Source organism: Phaeoacremonium minimum (genome assembly GCF_000392275.1).
Source record: "Phaeoacremonium minimum UCRPA7 unplaced genomic scaffold PA7_03_scaffold_44, whole genome shotgun sequence".
In the NCBI taxonomy this organism is placed as follows: Eukaryota; Fungi; Ascomycota; class Sordariomycetes; order Togniniales; family Togniniaceae; genus Phaeoacremonium; species Phaeoacremonium minimum.
In genome coordinates this window covers 425,725-443,155 of record NW_006920951.1, presented here as the reverse complement: position 1 = coordinate 443,155, position 17,431 = coordinate 425,725, and the positions used below count along the sequence as shown (strand labels likewise).

The following is a 17,431-nucleotide window of genomic DNA, read 5'->3' as shown; positions in this document are numbered from 1 at the left end:
GGTGAGCCTTGGAGCTCGTTCCTGCGCTAATCCTCACTACGGAACTTAAGCGAGTGCGAAGAAGTGGGCTGCATAGCCTCAACTCCATAGAACGATATTCAGAACCTTTAAGACCCTCGGCATCTCCGCTGGTCTGGCAAATTCAATGAGACGAGTCGAGTCAAGAATTATTCTTTTAGGTCTTAGTGTGAGGAGGATTCGAAGAGGCTCTTTGAGCGTAGGAGGAATCCTCATACCATTCTTTAGTCAAGTCGAGGAGAAGGAGAGACTGAATGCCCAATTCGATAGAATTTGAGTTTACTTTAAGATATCACTCTCTTCAGATTCAAGGTTGTGATTCCAAATCCGGGGACATGATATTCAAGACTCCTTGAATTCATAACGCTGCATTACTTGGAATCCCACTGTTTCCTCGCCGAGATTGGACAAAAAGTTTGAGGTACCAAAGCTACACTTTCTTGACCGGTTGTCGATATTTCTAGACTTTTACAGGGTGTTCAGGACTCAGAAGGAGCTACTACTCGATCCAGTATCACCTGTGTGATAACAACCCCAATACAAATTTCGGTTTCACGAGTTGAGACGCCCGTCTGCTAGGTTGGAATCGTACACTAGCAAGTTGCCGTCGCGAGGCGCGAGAGCTGAGCACCGAGGCCAGATTCTACATCACTCTTCAAGCTTGCGTAAACACCATGTCGTATTCTCGAACCGCTCATTCGCGTTCAAGACCACAGCCCCTGGAATTGATGAATGCAGATTACCAAAGAATAGGTAGCTTTTGACAGTGTGGTAGACGGTCTTGGCGGTCTGCTTGTAGATAGTTACCGTCTTGTCAAAATTCGCGAATAGTAGTTTCTCGTGAAAGAAGTTATGGGAATAGAGTATGTGAGCATGTTTCAAACGTGCTCAAGAGCTGGGTTGTCAAGAAATAAAATAACTTCAAAGTCTTGGCAACACGAACCCAAGATTTCGAAGCGTAGGCTTCTCTGGAGAATGTGACAGGTATGCTTTGATATAGCGACTCTCTAACAGGGCATGCAAGCCACTTGCCCCGCAAAATGTCAAAATGCGGGGGATCGTGGATGGCGCCCGTCCACAGGGGGAAGGCACATCGCAAGGATCATCATGACCGAATTTCACATGCTTGACAGGCAGGTACGCTGCAATCGGTCATTTCATTTTTTTTTTTTTTTCGTCACTGCAAGAGGCAACCTCTGAGCTGCACGCATGGCCTGTTTACCGCGGCTGGGCCGTATGGATTTCGACCTGGATTTCGAGACAAAGACCCAACTTCTCTGCACCAACCGGCGCCGACCGATGCGTAGTGGGGGGGGATCTTGCTGATGGGATGGGATTCCGTCCGCCCGAGCGTTTCATCTCACTGCTCCACTGGGCTCCGAGTCGTTCTGCATGGCAATGGCAATCCGGCAACCCTGGGGCAGTTCGTTGCCACGGCCTTCGATCATTCCACTTTTTGCTTTCCAAGCTTCAGAGAGAGCCCGACTCTTGGACTATGGGACCTCGCTTCAGACGACGGCCGTTGGGATGAGATATTTGCTGCTGTGGATCTGTCGTATCTAGTACGACAAGATAACCGAGCTCTTTCCACGGACTCATGGGCAACAGGGCTGGCTGCTCAATTTCCCTTCCGCCGTATAAGCGAATGATGAACATCACGGCCCCAGATTGTCACCTTGGCTGATGCGTAACAATCCCTTATATAAGGCGTGATGTGGAGACATTCACATGTCCTTGGGATCCCCAATTGCTGGCTTGAACCTTCAAGTAGCTGGCTTATCTCACCTCCGCCCGCTGCATCAAACGGATGCAACCACCTCGAAACGAGCTCTCAGACACCCGGACCAGCAGCCCCTACAGGTGCAGACGTGATAGCAAGCGTGTGCTGTATGGTGTCTTGAACAGGAAAAGGTGGGTTAAACCCAACTGGGACGAGGGCAGCATACCACGCGGAGTGTTGTGTGGCTTGTATGCTATTGCACAGCAATGTCTGGAAGATACGCTATGCCCAGATCCGCCGCCTGCGGTGTCCCTTGTGACCCCCGTCCCTGACCCCTCACGGGGCTTATAAGTCTCCAACCTGATCTGATTGAATACAGTAATTATCTGACGACGACAAACCCCGCGAGAGGTTTCATTCCCGTTAAATATCCAATCTCCACGGCTGTTGTTTTCCAGCCAGCCAGCCCTGTGTAGGACATCAGTACTGCGGTGCATCGACCGACCCAGGGAGCCGCACCGAAAGAAGCAATCTCCAGGACTAGCATCCTCTCCCCGGTCCCCGCAGCGGCGCTGGAGTGTGGATACAGGCTCTTTTGCGGGTCGCATTTTGGGGGGGAATCGCGTGCCTTGGATCCCGCTGCCCAATAACACTACATCCACTGGTCCGAAAGACTAAACCTAAGACCAACACCAGACTGCACCACGAGGAATCCTCGGCCTCGTCTCGCCCCAAACGAAGGCGAAGGCTTGCACCACCTCTAACCCCCGTGGGGTCTCAGCAAGCACCAGGGAGCGAGTCATCGCTGCTGCGAGACGCCAGTCGTCAGTACCCTGCCGGTCCGCCGTGCGTCTGCTGCGCTCCTGGACTGAGAACGAGAGACTGCTGTAGAAGCTGGTGGGGCTTTCTACCTGGGCTGACACCTTCGCGAGATCTAGAGGCAGCAACGTCATCTTGGGCGGTCCTGTGTCTCTCGTGTCACCAGGCCGAAACCTTCGACAACTGTCACAGCGCATGCACATGTGAAGAGATCCGCAGATCAAGAGACGCAGCGTTTTTGAACGTCCCACTAGAACGACGCTGTTCACTATAGAATCCAGGTAAGACGGATGTCTCTCCTACTCAATGCATGACGATCATGCCTGCTAACATTGGCTCTAGGCTTAAGTGTATAGCGCCTGGCCTTCCGCGCAACTAACCTCTTCGCTTGGCAACTAGCCATATTGCTGATGCGCAACTGCCACGAGGATTGATCATCCAATTGTCAAGTGTTATTTGGGCAGAGTCGATTCGCTCAATAGGCGTGCGGTTCGTTCTGTGAAGTAAGTGAGATCTGATTGCTCCCGGCCATCTTTATCCTGTGTCTCGGCAGATTACGCATATTGGCTTCGCGCGTCGGGCCTGCGGAGGAGCGACAAAACCACTCACACACCCATGCCGCATTCCCTCATGCTCTGGCCTGACCTGGCGCTGGGATACTTGGCTTGGCTGCTCCTCTACATGGAAGTCCATGTAGTGTCCCACATGTCAAGTCGAGAGACTATTACTCCCGTGTGTGCGAGGCTCCACTTATGACCCTCCCCCGTTTGACTTCCCCCCAAGCCGTGTCCTCCTATCACCTATTCCGAAGATTACCAGTTCCGGCTGCCTTCAACCCTCTTATATGTGTCTCAACCTACCGAGCCCCAGGAACCCCAAAACATACTCCCTAGTCTATCACACGTTCCCTCCCTATGGTGCTGCTACCTTCAAGTGGGATGCCAGCCTACTGTCTTCACGACTGCCATTACTTCTACCGCACAGCCTTGCGGGGGTTGAACATCAGCACAACTGTATCTCCTCTTTACGCATAGGGCTCGTTAGCTGACAAAGATGCCCACCCAAGTTCGTATTTTTACTATGCCAAAGTCTCTTGGTGAGACTCTAACGGCACCAATTCCAACATCTCTCTTCTCCCAGACAGTACCCATAAACGGAGACACCCCTCGCAGCAACGGAAACACTACCCCGAAGCCACAACAGACCATTATGGCACCGCAGGAAGAGAAGCCCCATGAGGGGATTACTTTTGCGTCCCAGGATAAGCTGCCGAAACTTCCCATCCCCGACCTGGCCAGCAGTTGCAATAAATATCTAGCTGCTCTGAAGCCTCTTCAATCTCCTAGAGAGCAGTCCGACACTAGGCGAGCCGTTCAAGAGTTCTTGAGGCATGAAGGGCCTGAGTTACAAGAGAAGCTGAAGAAGTATGCGGAGGGAAGGACGAGTTATATCGAGCAATTCTGTAAGCTTTTGTTCATTGTGGCATCCCAATATAAAGCTAACATAGTTCAAGGGTACGATTCGTATCTCAACTTTGACAATCCCGTCGTTCTCAACCTCAACCCTTTCTTCCTGCTGGAAGACGACCCAACTCCGGCACGAAACAATCAAGTCACCCGAGCAGCATCATTAGTTGTATCAGCGCTCGAGTTTGTCCGAGCAGTCCGAAAGGAAGAGCTACCTCCCGATACAATTAGGGGCACGCCACTATGCATGTACCAGTACTCGAGGCTATTTGGGACGGCCCGAGTGCCGACGGAGAATGGATGTCAGATTGAACAGGACCCAGAGTCAAAGCACATAATCGTGATGTGCCATGGCCAATTCTACTGGTTCGATGTTCTCGACGATAACTCAGATCTGATCATGACGGAGAAGGATGTGTCCATCAACCTGCAAACCATCATCGATGACGCAACTCTGACACCTATTCAGGAAGCAGCCAAGGGTGCACTCGGTGTTCTCAGCACGGAAAATAGAAAAGTGTGGTCTGGCCTAAGAGATGTTCTGACCAGGGAGGAGGGTTCCAATAACGCAGATTGTCTCAGCATTGTCGATTCAGCGCTATTCGTCCTCTGCCTTGACTACACGGAGCCGGCTGATTCTGCTGCCCTCTGCCAGAACATGCTTTGTGGAACGAGCGAAATCGAGAAAGGTGTCCAGATTGGTACTTGTACAAACCGCTGGTACGACAAGCTTCAGATCATTGTCTGCAAGAACGGAAGCGCGGGAATCAACTTCGAGCATACTGGTGTGGATGGCCACACTGTTCTTCGTTTCGCGAGCGACCTATATACAGATACAATCTTGAGATTCGCTCGGACCATCAATGGGCAAGCCCCAACTCTTTGGGCATCGACCAGTCCGGACCCCTCCAAGCGTGACCCCGAAAGCTTTGGCGATGTCAACACAACACCGCATAAGCTCGAGTGGGACTTGATCCCAGAATTGAGGGTGGCCGTTCGATTTGCTGAAACTCGACTCGCCGATTTGATTGAGCAGAACGAATTCCAGTGTCTGGACTTCCAGGGCTACGGCAAGAACTTCATGACCTCAATGGGCTTCTCACCCGATGCTTTCGTCCAGATGGCTTTCCAGGCAGCATACTACGGTTTATATGGCCGAGTAGAGTGCACTTACGAACCAGCTATGACCAAAGTCTACCTCCATGGGCGAACTGAGGCAATCAGAACTGTATCGGAAGAATCTGTGAACTTCGTTCAGGCCTTCTGGGCCGACAACCCGGCAGAGCAGAAGGTTGAGGCACTGAAGAAGGCTTGTCAAAAGCATACAGCCACCACAAAAGATTGCGCTAAAGCTCAAGGTTGCGATCGACATCTCTACGCACTGTTCTGTCTTTGGCAGAGGTTGATAGATGAGGAGGCTAGTGCATTGGGTAGCGGATTGAGCAGCAACGGCTATTCCAGCCCCGTGGACGCCGGCTCTGACCGGGATGCTATGTCAGCCGTAGGCAGCCCTGGAAAGGACTCTGTCTTGTCGTCGGTGGACGGAGAAGCGAGGCTCCCTCGAGGTCGAGGTGACAGCACCGGATCAAGGGCTGGCAGTTCGCTTCCTCTCATATTTGCTGACCCCGGCTGGGACAAATTGAATGCCACAATCATTTCGACCTCCAACTGTGGCAACCCATCTCTACGTCAATTTGGATTTGGTCCAGTATCAGGAGAAGGATTTGGTATCGGCTATATCATCAAGGACGATGGCATCTCGATCTGCGTTTCTAGCAAGCACCGACAGACGAAACGGTTCATCGACACCCTGGAGAGCTATCTCCTCGAAATCCGTCGTATTCTGAGAATCACCACTCGTCGATCGACAACTGTCAAGCAGACTCGTGCCCGCGAGATTGAGCACATGAGGCCCAAGCCCGTCAACCGTGTCAAGTCACGAGGCCGCTTGATCACAGGCGCCGAGACCATCAGGAGCCAGAACAGGAGTCAGAGATCGCTGGCGGGCACACAGTCACCAACCGAAGAGAGCGTCACGCTTAGTGAAGACGATGAACTTGGCGGATGTAAGTACCAAAGACTCTTGAGCAAAAGTTTATCTTTACTAATAATGGATTGTAGACGGCTTTTTCGACGCTGGAATGCTCCTCCAAGCACTCAAGGCACGTGGCGAGAATCCTGACACTGGCGAGACGAAGCCTTCGGAGCGAGCTGCTATTCAGGCTCGCAGGAGAGATGTAGGCAAGAAGTTGAGGTTGATTGATTACTAGGAACGGAACTGGACCTTCACTTTGGGCGGATCGTGTCAAGGGTGGTTTATTCCCACAACTGTGGCGGCATGTATGGTATGATATATTTGCAAGGATATCGGGCCAGTTTGTACTGTCAAGCATCAGCGAAGTGTAAAGCGAGTATATAGCAGCGTATTGAGCAATTGTCGTTAGGTTGCCATTGTCTATCTTTCTGTTTATGCACTCGTCTTAGACTCATCACATCATCTATCGCTATTAAGTATCTACACACATTGATAGAGCGCCGCGCAGTGATCTAATGCATGTCTCAACTAGGCTCTTGTACCGCCTTCTCTGCTTTTATCTTGTGAACCGCAACCTCAGCAGCCATAGTCCTCGCCTCCTCCTTATAGTAAGCGCCTTGGACATCTGCAACGCACCGGTCGCCAACGTAGACCTTGCACGCAAACTCCGGGTCGCCATCATCCCTCTGCGCCGTCTCGACGACGTACTTGACAGTCTCCCTGTCTGCCAGCCGCCCCAGCTCCTCCTTCGGGTGGAGGATGTGGATGTCGTCCCGCAGCACACGCTCCAGATACGGCAAGATGCCCGCCCGCCGAAGCAGCTCGGCGCACTGATCCATGGACCCCGAGTCGACCCACACGGCGCCGATCAGGCTCTCGAAGATGTCCGAGAAGAACTTCTGGGCGCGCAGCCGCGCGAACAGCGTCCAGGGGTAGTGTGTGCCGCTGCGCAGCGCGGCGATGATGCGGCCGCGCAGCTCGGCGTGGCGCCTCATCGTCTTCTCCTGCTCAAGCGCGAGCTCGGTGGACGAGAAGCGCATGAAGCTCCACAGGGGTTGATCGAACTCCGACTCCACGAGCGTCGGTGCCTGCTGCTCGCTGCCGTCGGCTATGTCGACGTCGAAGCGTTGCTGCTTGTGACTCCATTCCATGACGAGGAAGCCGAGGATGTCGCCATTTACGAGGGCAGTGCGCAGGAGATGCATCTGGAAATTCTCAAGCTTGGGTTTGTCGTGGTCAAACACCGCTTTGACTACCAGGTTGTCGAGTATTGCATCGCCTAGGAACTCGAGGCGGTCGAAACATGCCTTGATTCCTGGCACATTGTATGACGCGTGGGTCATGGCTTCGACGAGCAGTGATTTCTTCTGGAAGGTGTACCCCAGAAGCTTCTCCAGAGGCTCGAGGGTGGACGGTAGCGCCATGTTGTCAGGCGCATGGTTGTACAAGATCTCCCTGCAAGTTTCCAAAGGCATCCAATTGAGCATTTTTGGTTTCGGGGGCAGGAACAGTGAGATGCATTTCAGGGCCTTTGGCAGCCCGCCATCGTCCCAAGAAACGCCGATCAAGGCTTCGACAACATCTGCCAGAGTCTTTGTGGATAGTCGCCGTGTATTACTGAGGCCCTGTGGCACAGCCACCAGGTCATCCACATACGGAGGTCTCCATTTGTTGAGTGTCAACTGCCTTGTGATAATGAACTGATCCAGACCAGTAGCTTCTGCAGCCTTGGACAAACTTGAGTTACTAACAAACGTGTCTTTCAGGGGCGATAGTAGACCTTCTGGCCAGTCGAGACCTTTTTGATGTGATTAGCTAGACCGAAATCTTGTCCAAAGAAAATGATACTCACGGGCTGCCGAAATGTTCACTGTGACACACAGCTTGAGTATGGAGTCCCCCACGAATTCGATCCTCTCGTAATTCACTGGCTCTCTGGCACTGGTGGCACAGATAGCTTCGACGACAGAATCGATGCTAGACAGTTCAAGGCTCTTCAGTCGAGTTGACATTAGTTCAGCCGCCACGAGGTACAGCTCGAAATAGTGAATGATTGATGGAATAAGTAAGCCAAATTGGGCGTACACCAATGGTACAGTATCGGCTCTGGCATCAACGGCAGGTAAGACACGGGGGTGAGGCCTGGTGCTCTTGACGCTCTCTGTGGGTGGGAGAGGTCGATGGAAAAAACCTGTCTTCTTGGGCCATCTTCCGAGACTGAGGTACGGCGTGTCTTCGGGGGACTCTTCGAAGTTGCGATAGATCTGTTGCACAGATTCGATTGGCGGTTTGGATGGTAGTATGCCACGGTAGAAATAAGGCGTGTTGACCACGTCCCTGATGAGATACTCGAGGCCCTCGCTCATTCGTTCCGGGTCAAATGGCACCTTGGCTATCTGCTCCGTTAATATATCTGCGTTACGAGCCACGAATTGCAGAACACAAGCTTTATCCATGACTTCCCAGCGGTGACAATATGCGAGACTCAAAAGCGCAGAAGTATGGTCTTTGGCTTGTTGAACGTCTGATCCCAAAAACTTCGCTGTTCTTTGATCCGATCCTATTTGCAAGGTCCACTGAGTTTCATGATCCCAATGCAGCGCAAGAGGTTTTGCCTCTGGTATAGGCACGGGCAATCTAATTTCGAATTCACACATCGTTGTACCATGCTCATCAAGAAGTCTGACAGGACGCCGGTACAGGTCGACATTATTATTTCTCCAAGCATGCGCAACGTCGAGCCACGGATTGAACTGCTCCTTAACCAGAATCATACCAGGCCGAGCCTCGACATCTTTTGCCAGGTCGGACTCTTTCAACGGTAGAAGATGCTTATTAACCAATCCAGCATTGAAGAGCGCTTTGTATGCCTGGAATGCGGCATCTTTCCAAGCATTTTGTTCTGATTGCCAGGCTTGAATACTCTGAGCTCGGCGAAGACCCTCAGGAAGTGAGATTGGAAGAATGACGGTCGCTCTTAGCAGTGTTGCTGAGCCTACGATGACCTTTTCTGTGATATAGTCGGGGTTCCAGTCGACGTACTTTCTAGAGCTGAGAGTGGCGCAGAAGTGTTCCAGATGCGACCTGGCATCATCCAGCGTCAGTCGGGCTCCTGTCTCTTCTACAGAGAGAATGGGATAGTTAGGAGATTCTGAGTGCTCCAGCTCCTCAATCTGTACAAGCTCTCGCATCTCGTCCTCATAACGCCTCTTCATCTCCTTTTCTCGCTCTTCCCACTCGGTCAGTGATGCAGATTGTGCTTCGTGCAGAAGCACCAGACGTGATGACTTCATTCTGGCCCTGCCACGGCGTTGAATGAACACCTTGAGATTCGTAGGCTTGTCAAAGCATATTACCAGATTGCATGCCGGTACATCTATACCTTCCTCGAGTACACTCGTTGCCACCAGGAGGTTGGTCTTACCAGTCCGGAAATTCTGGAGATGAAGCTGCAACTTATCCTGCTCCAAGTCCAGGAAGCCTTGTTTTACACTAGGAATGGAGCTCGTTCCCACCATGGTGCCGACACGATATCTTTGACGGATAGAAGGATGTAGGTTTAACACATGGGCAACAATGGCTGTCGTCGCTCTGTCTTTGACAAAGACAATTCCCACGGCATCTTCTTGATATAATAGTAGTGTGTTGATTAACTGGTGCATCTTATGTGAGAAGTCGCTATCCCTGAGCGGAGAAAGAGGTGGCAAGGCGGCTTTAATTCGCTGAAGAACACCAGTGAGGTATGCCGTCTCTGGATCGAGTGATAGATCGGCTCCTTCGGTATCATTCGCAGAGAGAAAGCGTTCAACGGCTTCGTGGATGTAATAGTCTGTGGGCCATGGGCCCAACTCTTGACAAATATTGCGAGCTCTTCCATTGAACGAGTTCATCTGTTTCTGAACATATGTATCCCGCGAGATAAGTGCCTCACGGAGTTTCCTCCGGCTCCTATCAGTATTCTCAAACTTCCATTTCAGGATAGATGGATCTTCCTGGATGTCGAGAGAATTGCGGGCCTGATGCAAAATCGACATTGCTGCAGTGAGACCTTCTGGCACAGCTACAGGGGGACTGGGCGTAAATGGTACTTTAGTCATGACAGGTCGGTTGACATGAGTTAGCAGCTCATCTCTATGTATTGTTGGGCTTCTGCATATTGAATCGAGCGTAGCCTCTAACTCTTCCAAGTCTTTAAGACTGGATGATACAACAGGACTTGCCGTTAGGCCCAATATGTGCGGTACATGTTGCTGTCGCGCCCTCGCCTCTCGATAGAAGTCACTCATGATTCGTTTACCGGCGGACTTTCCACGACAATTATGCGCTTTGAAAAGCATTAGCGGCCACGTAGGAGCCAAGTATATCAAGGACTGACCTTCGTCAATGACGATCAGAGCGAGAGACTCCATTCGTACGAAAGCATGGCTCAGGGCATCGAAGAGGACTTGATACGTCGATATAACTATCCGAACATTGAGAAGGACAGCATCCCATATTCGCTGCTCTGACCAGGCGTCTACGTTGTCAGCGCCGCTGATCAATTTAGACTGAAAACCGGGTATCTGCGACTTGAGCACTTCGAGATGTTGTGAGCAAAGGGCAACTGTTGGTGCTAGCATCCATACTATCTGTAGCAAGTCTTTAGTACTCTTGAGGAAAGGGATTGCAATATAGTCATACCCGTTCTGACGGTGCTTTGTCAAGCTCTGCTTTGATTCTAAGGATTGCTCTTCAACAGAGTCAGCTCGATATTTCATTCTTAGAGAAACGCCGGTGCTTACACTTGAGTTTTGCCGCTGCCAGTGTCCATCTATGAACGTTAGTCTGCATGCCAAGATCAAAGTGTAAGGTCAGGGGTCCATGTACCGCAACGATGACATTCTGCTTGAGGCTCGCCTCGAGCATCTCCTGCTGGTAGGCTCTTGCCATGATGGGCCTTGAGTCACTGAGCCCTTCCGAAACCGCGTTGCCATCAGGTGTGTCTTCAGTACTTGACCTTCCCTCTTGGTCTACCTTATAGCCTGGGCAGTCTGCATCATTGATGTGCTCATCCACGGGGGCCTCCTCTTCGGAGGAAGAGAAGTCGCTATAAGACGCCATCTCTGTCACTTGCCAATCCTGCCCTGATAGAGGGAAGCGATGACGAGACCTGTCCTCTGGCTCTTGCGCGGCTGCCATCTGGCTGCAGCGGTGACTAGATTGGTCGGAGTGTGACGCGGCTCTTCGTGGATGGGATTGGGGACGATACCGGGACTGCTAATGCATCCACACAACCAACTTAAAAGTAGAGCCGCAGGAGTTTCCGAAATTGTTGCAGGGAGAAGGAACGATGAGAGAAAAAAACGAATTGCTTAATTCTGAGCAAAATCTGAGATAATTCAGGTCCTTATAGAAAGAAAAACCAACTTGATTTCAGACAATAAAACTTTTGATCAGACTCAAAACCTAGAGCCTGTGCAGGAGGCCTACCATAGAAGCAATTATTGTGTGTTCCAGGAACTGCAGTTTTGGGAGAATGAGCCAACCGCAACAGCTTACCAACGGACTCACGTACCAAAGAAGCCAATAAGAAATCAAAGCACATAAGACTACTGCGAGAGGCCGTCAAGGCCTAGAGAAGGTGATAGACATGTCTTCTGTTCCAATTTGACCTAGCGAATGGAGAATCCACGTCTGCAGCCTAGACTAGATTATGAAGCCAGAATGACGGTTTTGTGGTTGAGGAAGAGGTGGCCGTGGCAATGAGGCCAACAAGGCCAACAACGTAAGGCCTTCTCTCCCGGGCGAGAGTTAAGGTGGGGGCTAAAGTAAGCTTGGCCGTTGCGACAGCTTCTTAGTGTAGAGAGCACCCGCACCCATTCGTCATCCCCTTCCGTCACGTAGGATTCTGGTCCGGTCGGTGAGGTCCGAGACGCGCATTCTCTCGGCCGAGTGACTAAGAGGATGATTCTGTGAAGCAAGCATGGAACTGTATGCAGCCGGATTCAATGCCTGGAACCAGCTGCGTTTCGATTCGACAGCGAACGACGAGGATGACTCTGAGCCTGAGGACATCTCGTCCTTTACATGCGTTCTAGAAGACGCTCATATCGAACGCCCTCGGTCTTGGCTATCTTTCACTATAGGTTTGGATCCAATTTCCCTTCTTGAGTAGTATCATTCAACTTGTTTTGTATCCTTATCGTCGTCATACTACACTGTTGCCTACAGTGAGTCAACGACTCCTGTAGCCACTTTCGTAGTTGCACTAGCCAAATACTCAAAGCGGCAATAGCACCGATATTCAATGCTGACATTTTGATCAGTCGAAACAAGCAGTGGCTTGAGAAGTGCCGGCTCCCTCTCAAAGGATCATGCCAGGCTGTATTCTCGCCCTCAGGAGTCTCGCCTGATAGCAGAAGCATCAAACGGCGCTGCTGTAGGTTGTAGCACCTTTTCGGATTGTGCTTCCATTGGCACTGACCATTGCATCAGCTCTTGACAAAGATGGAGTCCTGCACCAGTCTCCTTCCCTGAATGCTCTCCTCAACAAACATGACCACGAGTCCTTCGCCCTTAAAGAAGAGCTTACGCAGCTAGTGGCATACGACACAGGCTTTGTCGCTCTCTCCTCAAATGGTCAAGTTTGGACCTGGGGAGATGAGAGATACGGTTCATGTCTCGGGCGAGAAACCTCTGAAGAAAGGTAAGAGACGATATCGAGACTGGTAATTAGTTCTCGTCGTACTGACATGACATAGTCCTGCGGATCAGCCTGGTCTGATTCCGGAGCTTCAAGACTTACCCACGGGACCTATCACCAAAGTAGCAGCTGGAGGATATATTGTCGGTGCTCTCACCTCAGGACATGACCTCTATCTCTGGGGTGGGCGCCCAGGTACTCAGCCGGTTGTGGAGGGTATCGGTATGGAACCGATGCCGATCGATATCGAGGGCAAGGACATATTAGACATGGCCGTGGGAGGATCACATATCGTTGCGCTGACAACGGACCGTGAGGTATATGTTATTGGTACCAATGATAACGGACAGCTTGGGTCAGCACTTGCATCAGCGAATGTGTGGACCCAGGTCGACTTGGGCCTGGGGGAAAGGCGACGTATCACTGGAGTGGCTGCAGGCCCAAGATGTTCATTCATCTTAGTGCAAGAAGTCTAAGCAACTGTTGATAACCACCTTTATCGCTTTACCTGTGATCTTTATTCTATGGTACAAGGGTAAGTGACATCTGCTCTAGGACGTAAGATGCAGCTATCACAGATTCGTCAAATAGTCCTCAATCTCCTGGGGACTGAGCTTCCGGAAGCGCGGTCCCGTGGCACCTTCAACACCCTCAACTCCGAGTAGATGATCTGCAGGTGGTCCAACAATACCTAAGAAACTGATTAGTCTAATCCAGTGCCAGCCGTTGCGCCAGACTTACCAATCTCGATAGTCTCGCCGTTCATCTCTCCCTCGATTGTCTCCTTCAGGGTAAGAAGCGCAATGTGTACGGCGTCCTCCAACTCTAGACCTTCCGTGTACCTCTTCTCCAAGAATGTCTTCGCGGATGTAGCACTCTTGCCGATGGCGGTCGCCTTCCACGGAAAGTAGCTTCCTGAGGGGTCTACCTGGTACAGCATGGGACCGCCCTTAAGGATCCCGCCGGTCTTGCCAGATGGCTTCTTCTGTTCGCCCTCGGTAACATCGCCCTCCTTCTGCTCTTCCTCGTCCTCGGGCAGGATGCCCTCGTCCCAACCAGCGATCAGCAGGCTAACTCCAAACGGCCGGACACCGCCCGATTGCGTAGCCTCCTGCATGACTCTGGCGACATCCTGGACCAATATTCTCGTCGGCGGGTACTCGTTGTAGATGCGCTTGTAGCCGGTATGTGAGACCTTTCGCGCCCGATCGACCAGTACTCTGTAGTCGGGTCCCATGCCGGAGTAGACCATGCCGATGTTCGGGGTGATGAGGCTGACCTTGGAGAGGGATGAGGGATCGGCGAGAGGTGATGAGGACTTCTTCTCGGTTGCTAGTACGATGCCATTGGTGGCTGGAGGGAGTCAGTCTGTGAGTTTATCGTTTATCCCATCGGGTTCAGTGTAGACAACATACCCTTGATTCCGAGCGCGGTGACACCTTGATTGACTGCATTCAATGCATACTCTGCTCAACCTGTCAGCTCCGACTCATCATTCTTCATCGTCAAATTCTAGAGCGAAGGAAACTCGAGTTCATCTCGGTGTCGTATCGCCAACTGAAGGCACTGACCAATCTGTACCAGCTTGCCGCTAGATGGAGGTTAGATGCTGCGGTGTCGACCAAGCGAGGGACAAGGGAACTTACCTGGGGGAGAAGGTGGTGAGGGAGAATGAATACCGGTCAGCCATGATGAATGCTTGTGAGCAGGCTGTGACGATGAGCTTAGATACCGGTAGAGGTGCGTCGTTGGTGAGAGGTTGTGTCTGTGTATGTTGGAGAGGTCGAGGCTGGCTGTGGAGCTAGCTACCGTCCGTACCTTCTTACCAAACAAGCTCCAGGCACGGTGAAGTTTGCGCGTCGAGCTGCTGCCAGCTACCATAGGTAATTACTGCACCTCAGGTACAGTAGCTTTCCAGGCGCCAGGCTGGCTTACCTCAGTGCGTTTTAGCGCAGCAGTGCAGGGGCCAGCTTGACGGTGTAGCACGTGACATCTCAGGGCGGTCCGACCAGATCTCCGTCCGTCGGCGACTTCTTGTCACGGATTGGCCGGCGAGGCTAAAAAGCTCCTACCTTACATTTTGCTTGTCTCAAAAGCTCAAATCACAGTCACGAATAACCATTGACCCTGAGCTTGCTTGCGAGTGCCAGCTCAGCCGATACCTATGGATTCTTTGTCATCTTGAAAGCTTCTAACGAGCTTAGCCTAGCTACATAACCTGGCTTTCTCCGTTTGCATTTGGCTTCTGGGACATGTGGCCTGACAGCCTTTTCCATGAGTCCTACTTCCTTAGCTTGAGGCTTGGAGCACCTGTCGGTGGCTACCTTACCGTGACCTGCACAGCTTGGCGTTCGCTGGCCTTCCCCAACTTTCTTTATATTGGCTGCACCCCACACACTGGAGAGCTCTCAAACACACAAGCTCCCAACCTTCATCATCATCCTCCATACCTCTTATTAGTCTCATTGCTTTTCTATTTACTGTGTTGCTGTTTATGGACCGGCAAGTGACCGAAACAGGAGGAAGCTTCTCACCAGTACATACCGGCTAAGCTTCGCTGGCCTTGCCGAGACTCATCTCTCAGGCTCACGCCAACGTACACAAGATCACATTGGGCACACGACAACAGGGTGTCTTGTTTGCTGGTGGCTAAACTTATTCTGGATATATCTCAGTATATGAACTGAAGTTGGGTATTGATATTATGGACGGCCTGGACCAGGATTCTGCTATGCCTAGACCACAATGGTCATGGCCATCAGACATACCATCCAACCCGCCTAGTTCGGAGGATGCTACGTCTCCAGACAACACTCACCCCACAGCTGCCGAGCAACCCGAAAGTGCCCCCTCGGGGCAGCCGCCGCCACGCGAACGGCACTATCCTTCGCGGACCTGCCGTATATGTCTTGAGGTCGTTAATCCGTCATTCGAAGTCAACGAGGGTGTTTCGTCTTTCTTGGCCGGCAAGCCGAAGGTCAGATACGTATCCGAGGACCCCGAATTGGGAAGACTCATCAGTCCTTGCAAGTGCAAAGGTACCCAGAGATATGTCCATGAAGGCTGTCTTCAAGCTTGGAGACAGGCAGCTCCTCTGTCCGACCGCAACTTTTGGAAATGCCCAACATGTCACTACGAATATCGCCTCGAGCGTCTAAGATGGGGCCGCTGGGTCGGGAGTCGCATCGTGCGCGCCGGCCTTACGCTCCTAGTCCTCCTTTTCACAATATTTATTCTGGGCTTCTTCGCGGATCCCATATTGAATCTCTGGTTGGACCCGCTCGGGACTATCGCTGATACCGTGGCGGATGTGATCGACGATATCGAAGCCATAAAACCGCAGGACGAGGATCCAGGTGATTGGCTTGATCACTTCTTAAAGGGATTGTTCTCGCTGGGGCTGCTTGGGTTTGTCAAGGCATTCTTTGCCATGTCACCGTGGCATTGGTGGAATGTCCGTACGTCTCTTGGAGGTGGCCGTCGTGGAACTGGTCGAGATCGGATCGAGAGTATTAGCTGGGCTATTGTCGCCGTGGGAGTCATCACGTTCATCGGCGTAAGTCGCCTTTTTGCCTGCTAGACGGCCATTCATTGCTAACGAGATAATAGGCTGTATGGAAAGCTATCAGTGTCCTCAGTGCTCGTGCTCTTGAAAAAGCCAGCGAGAGAGTAGTTGACGTCCAGGGGGACGACGATGCCGATGAGGAAGGCGAGGAGACTGAGACGAGAAAGGACAAATGAGCCATTCTACATGGTAGAAATCAAGCACATCCTGCATCGTCCCACATTTGATCCCCATGACACTGCCGTGACCACGTCATGCACACTCTTAAGTTGCCTCGACCTACTCTTCCATGTTGTGTCAACTAGTCTGTGTGCAGAGATTGAAGTCTCGCTTTCATCCTGCATGTCAGGCGTCTTGTCCAGCATGCACAAAGGACTGAATCGGGGCACGTCAACCTGCAGAGCCACTTCCGTGGCATCCTGGATCTTTCATGACCACTTCCCACGCTCTAGTGGCTCCTACGTACCCCCAGGTACACTGCCACAATCTGTGCGTTTAGAGATGTGGGCCGATTTTATGGTTGATATATGCTTATTCCAACCTGTAGGAGTTAACATAAATTGAAGAGTATCATGACTACTTGAAAACGAATATGGAGAGAACGCTGGGTTGTTCGGTTCATTGAGAGGCGCATGTGCAGTCTCGATATTGCAGTGTACGCTCTCCTTCAGCAAGGACAAACAGGTAATTTTAGGAGATGCCGGCAGACAGCATCGAAAATCCCGGGCGGCGATCGATGTGGATCTCTCGCATTCCAGGTTCTGGGCCAGCTGTCGGCTGAGAGAAGCGCTAAGTTGTCACCTAACGCAGAAGCCAACAGCCGCCTGGCAGCCGTTGCATCCCAAATTTCTGTGGCCGCCGGTTGTTACCATGTCTCTTGCGAACCTACCCGCCGCGAAGGTATATTAAATCGTCTTATCTGAAGTGACTTTGCTTTGAACAAATTTGTCGTAACGTTTCTTCTATCAAGACTCTCGTGCATCTATGTATAGGCTTCTCATAGGTAGCTGTCTGTGTCCTAATTACATATGAGATCTGGCGATCACTGTGTTGTCTCAAAACGCCAATCGCCTAGCTAGCACGTATGATTTTCGATAGGCTACCTACCCCCTGAGGAAATCTGGAG

At 51.6% G+C, this 17,431-nt stretch overlaps 4 protein-coding genes across 4 annotated transcripts; 2 read left to right on the top strand and 2 right to left on the bottom strand.

Moving 5' to 3' along the window:
• Nucleotides 1-3,766: 3,766 nt before the first annotated feature.
• Nucleotides 3,767-6,293, top strand: UCRPA7_897 (putative carnitine acetyl transferase protein; the record flags this gene model as incomplete). The annotated part of the gene is made up of 3 exons (XM_007913488.1): nucleotides 3,767-4,019; nucleotides 4,071-6,089; nucleotides 6,145-6,293. The coding sequence occupies 3 exons, from the start codon at nucleotides 3,767-3,769 to the stop codon at nucleotides 6,291-6,293; spliced, it is 2,421 nt and encodes an 806-aa protein (XP_007911679.1).
• Nucleotides 6,294-6,582: 289 nt separating this feature from the next.
• UCRPA7_896 (putative dicer-like protein 2 protein) lies at nucleotides 6,583-9,576 on the bottom strand (the record flags this gene model as incomplete). The annotated part of the gene is made up of 3 exons (XM_007913487.1): nucleotides 6,583-7,856; nucleotides 7,911-8,450; nucleotides 8,835-9,576. 3 exons carry the CDS (start codon nucleotides 9,574-9,576, stop codon nucleotides 6,583-6,585), a joined length of 2,556 nt encoding a protein of 851 aa, XP_007911678.1.
• A 3,736-nt stretch (nucleotides 9,577-13,312) lies between these two features.
• Nucleotides 13,313-14,430, bottom strand: UCRPA7_895 (putative proteasome subunit alpha type-2 protein; the record flags this gene model as incomplete). The annotated part of the gene is made up of 5 exons (XM_007913486.1): nucleotides 13,313-13,431; nucleotides 13,482-14,093; nucleotides 14,156-14,206; nucleotides 14,312-14,331; nucleotides 14,387-14,430. The coding sequence occupies 5 exons, from the start codon at nucleotides 14,428-14,430 to the stop codon at nucleotides 13,313-13,315; spliced, it is 846 nt and encodes a 281-aa protein (XP_007911677.1).
• Nucleotides 14,431-16,170: 1,740 nt separating this feature from the next.
• Nucleotides 16,171-16,481, top strand: UCRPA7_894 (putative ring finger domain protein; the record flags this gene model as incomplete). Its single annotated transcript, XM_007913485.1, has 2 exons — nucleotides 16,171-16,296; nucleotides 16,350-16,481. 2 exons carry the CDS (start codon nucleotides 16,171-16,173, stop codon nucleotides 16,479-16,481), a joined length of 258 nt encoding a protein of 85 aa, XP_007911676.1.
• Nucleotides 16,482-17,431: the final 950 nt, after the last annotated feature.